Here is an 8989-nt window from a genome sequence, read left to right as displayed (position 1 = left end):
CTATACGAGCAAAATTGTGTGATTATTCCTTTCGGCCCCAGGTCATTTTTGGCGTTTTCCTACATGTCCAGTTAGTGGCTTATTGCTCAAAAACTATTCATTCGATTGATATGGTTAAGGCCTTGTTTTTTAGAAAATGGATGTGGCTATTTTTTGGTGTACGTTGCATTACAGTGTTGTCAACAGGTGGGAAATGATTGAGAGAAATGTAGGAATGAAAATTTACAAAAAATTCCCTAACCGAATTTCAAAATTTTTTGTATCTAGCACCACTGCTGTTATATGGGTTCAAGTCACTCAAACAAATCTTTGGTGTGTTGACAAGGTACAGTGAAATCCTGAAGTCGCTGGCTTCCATTCAAAGAGGGAAAGAAAAAATTCTGTCATACACATGAAATTTTGACACTTTTTACGCCTCAGAAGCAAAAATCAAATATTCCGGGGTACAGCTTCTCTAATTACTCTATTGAAACTTTTTATGGTGCGTTCTGTAGGGCAAAGAGGAAGCTTTCAGGTAGTAGTACGTTTGTTTCAATGTAGCCAGTAAGAGGGTAATAATAGAGGATGAAAGGGAAATTTTCCGAATTTTTAACCTAATAGCGGGAATTAATTGTTTAGGCTGGAAACGCTGCCATCAGACAGACGAAAACTATCTGAAAATAAACCGTAGTACTCCAAGAATATATCCTATAAGTATCATGGCGATATATAACAAAATAAGCATGAAATTAAAAAAAATCTCATTCTATCCAGAAATTCACCATTTTCTTACCATTTCCAGAACATGGTTTATTATAAACCTCAACTGTACTTCCCCTAATTATTCTAGTGAAACTTTTTATGGTGCGCTGTGTAGACTAAGGATGAGGCTGTTAGACACTGTACATTTGTTCGAATGTAGCCAACAAGAAGGAAATAATAGAAATAAAAAAGGGAATTTTTTCCCAAAATTTGCCCCTAAAATCTGGAATTAAAGTTTTCTGTAGCTGGCAACACTACTATCAGACACACACAAACTATCTTAAAATAAGCTTTGGTATCCATTTAATATATCCTACAAGTATTGTGACGATATCTAATAAAGTAAGCATGTTAATTAAAAATATCTCATTCTACCTTTAAAAAAATCACAGTTATCTTTCCAATTTGAGAACAAGGTCCACTGTAAACCTCAACTGTACTTCCCCTAATTATCCTATTAAAACTTTCTATAGTGCGTTGTGTAGAGCAAAGACGAGACTTCCAGATACTGGTACATTTGTTCCGATATAGCCAACAAGTGGGAAATAATATAGACAAAACATATAATTTTTCCAAAATTTCCCCCTAAAATCTGGAATTAAAATTTTCTGTAGCTTGTAACACTGCTACCAGACAGACGCAAACTATCTTAAATTAAACTTTGGTACACCACTAATATATCCTACAAGTATTATGGCGATATTTAAGGAACAAAGCTTCTAATTACCAAAAATATATTACGGTAAACAGAAAAGTAAGGAAAAACTAGAAAAATCAAGGATTAGAACCTAAATACGAATTGTACGTGCGCCCCCTAATTACCCCATTGTAACGATCTGTACTTTCGTTTGTTAAGTAAGGACAAATGTTCGATTTGCGTAAGTTGACTTGCACTCGGTCGTATAGGTGCGGATTTATAAACAAAAAATTCTAATTTTTTGCCCAAATATAGGAGAATTTTAATTTTCCTAATTGGCAACACTGCGCGCAGGCCCGTCCAATTGATGTCAACAGTTAGGTATTCATCCGAGGTATCTACCTGGCAAGTCTTATGGGTGTTTTTCTACAACGAAGGAAGCTACAAGGAAAAAAAGTAAAGGAAATTCGAAATTAGAAAATTCTCGAATTTTTCACTGGGGTGAAATTTGAAAAGGAAATTCGACACCAGAAGAAAAAGAAATTAATATGATAAACTATAGTCTAACCATGTTTTGCAAGAATAAATTCCCGATATCTTAATTAGTGTCCACACAGGAGCGGATTAAACAAGTGACACACCTGTGTGTGCCACTTTGGCCACCTGGGCCACAGAGTATACATTTGATTACATTTTTTTGACTACTAAGTCGTGTTGTTGTTGTAGTTATAGTCTCGACTAATAATACTATCGTTGTAAACAATAACTTTATAAGGAAAATTTTCTCTCATTTTTACATCTTAGTTCCAACACTGTTGGTGAGAAATGCAGGGTGTTTGAAAATAAATTTTGGGGTTTTAACTCTTCGTAGTACTAATTACATTTTTACGTACAATTATAAGCAATGCATCAAGTAAAAGAGCACCTCAAACAATCTTTCCTACAAGTGTTCAATGTGAGATTCATTTGTCACACGGCACACATCTAGTCGAGAGGCGAGAAAGGCCCATAAACTTTCCGCCATATGGCACAAAACACATTCAATTTAGGGGAGTTTCGTTTCAACTGTACCATCTCCTGGGGATTTGCTGACGGCCAGATGCAAACACTATGAGTGTTCACATTAGCTCTTAGGTGAAATGTCGATTTATCACTGAAGACGACTCGATCCAGAAAATCTTCATTGTTATGCAGGAATATTTCACTTGCGAAATTGGCACGTAAACCGTAGTCTGTATTCTTTAGACCTGTAGCAATTGCAAATGATAAAGACGTAGTAGCAAGCGTCTCCTTAATATTCTTCACACAGACGGTTGCACTGTACAGATTCAGTCTTTGAAACATAAAAAGCTTTCTGCTCTCTTAGTCTCCATTTTTGCTACTTGCTCTTTCTAACGGCAGACAGACGAAACAATGCATGTACATGCGTGCGTACAAAACTGTTTGAGTTGCTCTTTCATTTGATATAATATTTATAATTGTAAGTTAATTGTAATAAATACTACAAAATTTCAAAACCCTAATATTAATTTTGAAACACCCTGCATTACTTCAAATCGAGTCATCCTATATTCATGTATTTTATATACATATCATCAGGGCCTGTCCTAGTCAATTTGTCGCCTCGTGCAATGGCATAATTTGCCGCCTACCCCTTTCTCCAGAAAGAACAAATCTTAAAAGTCATGATTTTAAGTATGCTACTCCAGCATGAACAACAAAGGCGAGGGTAAGTGCAGTCGCACTCAGAAAGGCTTAAATACTTAGTAAAAATGCAATTCCGTTATGTCTGTTTTTCCTTTAAATATTAATCTATTATGTTAGTGAAAGATAAAGCAAACACACCTGCAGAGGAAAGATGGTAATCCTTATTATAGAATTCACTATCGAGCTTCAATCTCAATGTATCAGTTTGCAATTCCAGTGCAACTAGCTCTCTTATTTTTATTTCTTGATTTTTTCTTCTACATCTTTAAACATTTAAAAAAAAAAAACTTGTTTCTATCTTCAATGATAAGGAACTCGTTTCTGACAAAAACAAGACTAGTTTCATATCAAAACTGTGATAAGTTACTAAATGGAACAGATATTCACTACTATTCGAGAATTGAATTCTTGCATTTGACAACAATCAAGCAATTTGTGCTCGGATTTATTCGACCATTTGCTTTAGCATTGTCCATGTGGCCTTAAACTAATGCAACCTAAACATAATTTATGAATGTAGTATTCAAATAGAAGGTCAGCTTAGTAAATGTAACTACCATCATAATGAAGTATGTTTCCAACAAGAAATATATAATTTAAATAAAATACTTGTGATAGATTTTGCCGGACCATCCAAGCTTGCCGTTCCACGCAAATGCACGTGTTGCATATATGCAGTGGCGTATTTAGGGGGGCTCCCGGGCTTACGCCCCCCCGAAATCTTACATACTGTAGTAAAGTATATGAAATATCTTGCAGAATTTTCACATTTTCAGGAAAGCCCCCCCCCCCGAAAGTTAGCAAAACCCCTTCCGAAACAAAATCGTAAATACGCCACTGCATATATGGTAAAGCCGGCTGTGCATATCATATATATCTAGTCGACAAATTATTTATATATGACATTTAGAAAAATAATATTAGGCAAATTAGTATTAGTTTTTACCTTTAGACAAGTTATTGAAAATTTATACTGTTTGTGACATTATTTTCGTACTTATTAAAGGCCTGCTTTCACAAAAAAACAAAATTTCATTTCTGCTTTTATTTCTTAGTTGATATTGATGAAAACTGCTGAAACCCGAATTGTTAATAGGTATGGTATTCATGTAAATTGTAAAATATTTGTAGCGTATCAGTATCTAGCGTTTAATTTATGTTGCATTTTACGGTGATTACACCAACATAAAAATATTTTATACTTAAATAGACGTAAGATGCATTACAAATGACTATTTGAAAAAATACGAAATTTACAAAAAAAAACGAGAGGCAATGTTTTTTTTCTAAAAAAAAACGAACATTTCTGAAAAAATACGAACCGTTTTTTTTCTATTTACAACACTACTTGGCAGACCTCCCCTTTGTGTTCTTCAACAACACTGGACCAGTGTAATCTACCCCGCACTGGTTAAACGGCCTACTTGGAGTTACACGCCCAGCGGGCAATTGCCCCATGAGCTGAGTTGTATTAGCTCGAGAGAATCTGTGGCAGGTTATACACTGTCTCACAATCTGGCGCACCACATCTCTTCCTCTTAGTATCCAGTACTTCTGTCGAAGAACTGACAGAAGTAGCTGTGGACCAGCATGCAAATTTTTTACATGTTCGTCACGCACAATGAGTTCGGTTAAAGTATTTTTCCGTGGCAGTAGAATAGGATGTTTCTCGTCAAAGTCTAATTGTGCCCTTTGTAGTCTTCCTCCTACCCTAAGGAGACCTTTATTGTCTATGAATGGATGCAGACAAAATAATTTACTTTGTGCTGGTACGTCACCGTTTTCCTTAAGACATTTCAGCTCTAGAGAAAATTCCTCCTCTTGTACCAACCGAATCCAGCAAAACAATGCTTCCTCTAACTCAGTTGCCGTCAAGGGTCCATGTAGCCTTGCGTCAGGTTTACTCCTAGAATTATTTATAAATCGTTTGCACCAAGCTGTCACACGATTTAATCTTGCTACCGAAGAGTAGTTTGAAAGAAGGCTAATATCTGCCTTGGCGTGCATTGTAGCAACCGACGTCTTTTGTTCAACAATCACTGCGTCTGAGGTTTCATCGTTAACCTCTACAGCTGGCACTGTTTCTGCTGCTAACCACTCTGGGCCCGTCCACCACAATCGATGATTGATCAGCTCGGACGGTCTAACACCACGACTCGCACAGTCTGCAGGATTGGTCTCACTGTTCACGTGATACCACTTGATGTTACTTCGTTGTTGCACTTCACTTACTCGATTTGCCACGAATGTCTTCCATCTACTTGGGCATGACGCAATCCAAGCAAGGGCTACCGTCGAATCAGAATAGGCACTCGTGATGACTATTTCGACCTTAAGGGGTTGAGACACAAAGTCTAATACTTTCACTAGGAGCACTGCGGCACATAGTTCAAGACGTGGCAGCGTTTGTCTTTTGATAGGGGCCACCTTTGTTTTTGCACTTAGCACGTTCACTGCAATGCTTCCGTCATTTCGCACACATCTCACATACACTACAGCAGCATACGCAGCCTCTGACGCGTCACAGAACCCAACGAGATGAACTTCCCTTGTATCGTGTGGAATGGCACATCTTTGGATTCTCACTTCCTGCAGCAGTGGAAGTTCATCGCAATAGTCATGTCATTGTTTGATGATGTTGCTTGGAAGAGGGTCATCCCAGCCAATTCCTAGCTTCCAGATCTCCTGCATGAGGAGTTTGGCCTTTATGGTAGTAGGAGCTAGCCACCCCAATGGATCAAATAGTTTGGCCAAGTCAGACAATAACTGTCTCTTCGTAACACTATGACGAGTCTTTGGTACGGTGATTTTGAAGCATAATGTATCTTGAGACGGACACCACTGCACTCCTAATGCCTTGATAGCATCATTATCGTCCCAAGGATCTATCGCGTTTGTTTCTCTTAAATGACTTGGAATGGACTCTAAAACACTTGGTTCATTACTCGCCCACTTGCGCAATTCAATCCCTCCCTTTTCTAACAGTTGTACTAGTTGTGATTGTAGGTGAATTGCTTCTGTCACCGAGTTACTCCCAGTCAGACAATCATCCATGTAGAAATCGTTAAGCACAACTGGTGATGCTAACGAGAAGTTGTGTCCTTCGTCGACGGCCAGCTGCTGGAGACATTTTGTTGCTAAAAATGGTGCACACGCAGTTCCATATGTGACTGTGAGCAGCCTGTAATCTTGAATAGGCTGTTTCGGATCCGATCTCCACACAATGCTTTGAAAGTTTGCGTCTTCTTGCTTCACGCGAATTTGCCTGAACATCATTTTTACGTCTGCACATAGGGCCACCGGGTGAGTTCGGAAACGCAGCACAATAGACGTGAGATCCTCTTGCAATCTTGGACCGACCATGAGCGTTTCATTCAGTGACACACCTGTCGTGGTTTTTGCACTAGCATCGAACACTACACGCAGTTTAGTAGTTGTGCTACTCTCCTTTAAAACGGCATGGTGAGGAAGGTAGCAACTTGTTGTTGGGGACACATTGTCTTCACTTGGTGAAATAGGTTCCATGTGACCGAGTTCTAAATATTCTGCCATAAACCTGCAATATTGTGCCTGATAGCCAGGCCACCGTACAAACGTCCTCTCTTGTTGATGGAGTCGTTTTACTGCTATATCACGAGAATAGCCTAGGTCAGAGTGATTGGTCTTAAACGGTAAGCTAACTTGATATCGACCATTAACTCTTCGATGCGTCACTGCAAAATGTTCTTCACATTCCCTTTCTTCTACTGTTAAGGGACGCACAAACGGTACTTCTTCGATCTCCCACAATCGCCTCAATGAAACATCTAGATCACAGCACACATGAAATGCGGACACTGCCGATGAACCACTGCAATTCACTTTCCCCGATAACACCCAACCCAGTGCCGTTTCCAATGCGATGGGCGCACCTTGAGGGCCCATGCGTTTGCCTCCTTGGACGAGTAATGGAAACACGTCCGCACCGTGTAGTATGTCCACACCACTTGTTTGGTAGAACTCCGGATCAGCCAGATCTAAATCCTTGATATGGACCCACTTATTAACCCTAGTGAGAGCCTGTCTAGGCATATCTCCGGTCACTTTTCTCACTACCACTGCTGTTGTTGAATATTCATCGTTATTGTATCTTGACTTAAAACCAAGATCTACAACTGCACGTGAATTGCATGCATTACTGGAAGCTATTCCAGAAATAGTTATATTTGCACTACGTTTTGGGAGTCCCAGCGCTTGAGCACACCGTTCAGATACAAAACTTACCTCTGATGCACAGTCAAGTAACGCTCGAAAAGATTGAAATTGCCTTCTGTTGTTTCTCACCTTTACCACTGCTGTGGACAGCAACACTTGAGGAAGAACAGTGTTCATTGTTCCCCCATCAGCTGCTACGTGGGAAAACACATCTTGAGCGCACTGAGAGGAAGAATCACCTTCGGGTTTCCTGTCAAAATGTAGTAACGTATGATGCAGCTTTCTACAGCGATGACACCCACCTGATTTACACTGAGCAAGTTTATGTGTTCCTTTTAGGCAATTGAAGCACAAAAGCTTACCCTTTACAAAGGAATGTCTGTCGTCTACTGACATTTGAATGAAATCCTTACATTTATGCAGCGCGTGCTGCAGTCCACACTTCGCACATGTCACATCTGCCGAAGCATGATACGCCACTGTCCTGCTCTTTCCGGAAGAACTTACCGATTTATGGGCCTGGGGTTTATTTGATTTGCTTGTCGCGGAAGCCGCGAGTGCGCGCGATCTCTGGTTGAGAAACTGCGATAAGTCTGCGAAAGTTGGAAGTTCGTTCGAGTTAATTGATAGCTCCCATTGTTCTCGTGAATCACTATCCAGTTTTTCAGTTATGTGGTACACTAGTATAGCATCCCAATGCTCCACAGGAATGTCGAACACTTTCAGAACTCGCACACATTCATTAGTTGTATCCACAAGCCGTCTTAGAGAAGCTGGTGAATCGGCTACTGCACACGGTTGACGAATCAGTCTTTTTATTGTATCATTTACGAGTTCGCGTTTATTCTGGTACCGAGCATTGATTATTTCCCACGCCTCTGTGTAATTCTGATCAGTCACCGACAATGATTGTACAAGTATTGCCGCTTCGCCACGCAAAGATGCCTTCAAATATTGAAGCTTTTGCGCTCCACTCAATAATGCATTACTGTCCACGGATGCCACGAAAAGATCCCGAAACGACAGCCAATCTTTCAAGGAACCATCAAATGTTGGTAATTCCAACTTCGGTAATCGCACTTCACTCACTTTTGAAGAGGTTACGTTTTCATTTGATGTTGATGAAACACTTTCTGATTGCTTCATTACCACCAATTTATCAATTAATTCGTCCACTCTGTCTTGCATTGTTTCTATTTCTTTGCCATACGTATCAAATGTCTCTTGGTCACAAGTTCTTGTAAGATCTAACACAAGTTTTTTACAGTCATCTGCTAGTTGATTCGCCTTCTCTATGTACGTATTCACTAAAGCTTTATTGAAGGACTCACTGTTTATTTTATTCTCCAAGCGCGTTATTTCGCGTTTGGTGACAGTTTTGGAAGCAAGTAATTGTTCCATCGTTGGTCACTTTTCACTACACGGCTAAACAATCAACGGAGAGGGGGGGAAGGGGGCGGTGAACGAGACACAGGCAGTTCAGCGGTTGCACAAATTACGCTCGTGTTCTTTACAATTTTACTTATCTTTCTTCTTCGAACACTACTAAAAAGACAGTACACATATATACACACAGTTCAAAATATTGCTCTGTTTTAGTCTTTACGATTTTTTGTAACAGCAAAATCCGGCTTCACTAGGAGGACCAAATGTTCGGGATGCATGCACAAAAGCATTTCCCATTATTTACTAAACCTTCCCTGCGCCTCG

General features: G+C 39.5%; 1 protein-coding gene across 1 annotated transcript; it reads right to left on the bottom strand.

The window, feature by feature from the left end:
* Positions 1-4429: 4429 nt before the first annotated feature.
* On the bottom strand, positions 4430-8680 carry LOC145682260 (uncharacterized). The gene is made up of 2 exons (XM_081753841.1): positions 5888-8680; positions 4430-5674 (listed from the first exon to the last, which is right to left on the bottom strand). The coding sequence occupies exons 1-2, from the start codon at positions 8678-8680 to the stop codon at positions 4430-4432; spliced, it is 4038 nt and encodes a 1345-aa protein (XP_081609967.1).
* Between the last annotated feature and the right edge of the window lie 309 nt (positions 8681-8989).

This window comes from Thermobia domestica, chromosome 3 (assembly GCF_964235325.1).
Source record: "Thermobia domestica chromosome 3, izTheDome1.hap1.1, whole genome shotgun sequence".
Taxonomy (NCBI): Eukaryota; Metazoa; Arthropoda; class Insecta; order Zygentoma; family Lepismatidae; genus Thermobia; species Thermobia domestica.
The sequence above is the reverse complement of the archived record's forward strand: the minus strand, read 5'-3'. Positions and strand labels throughout refer to the sequence as shown.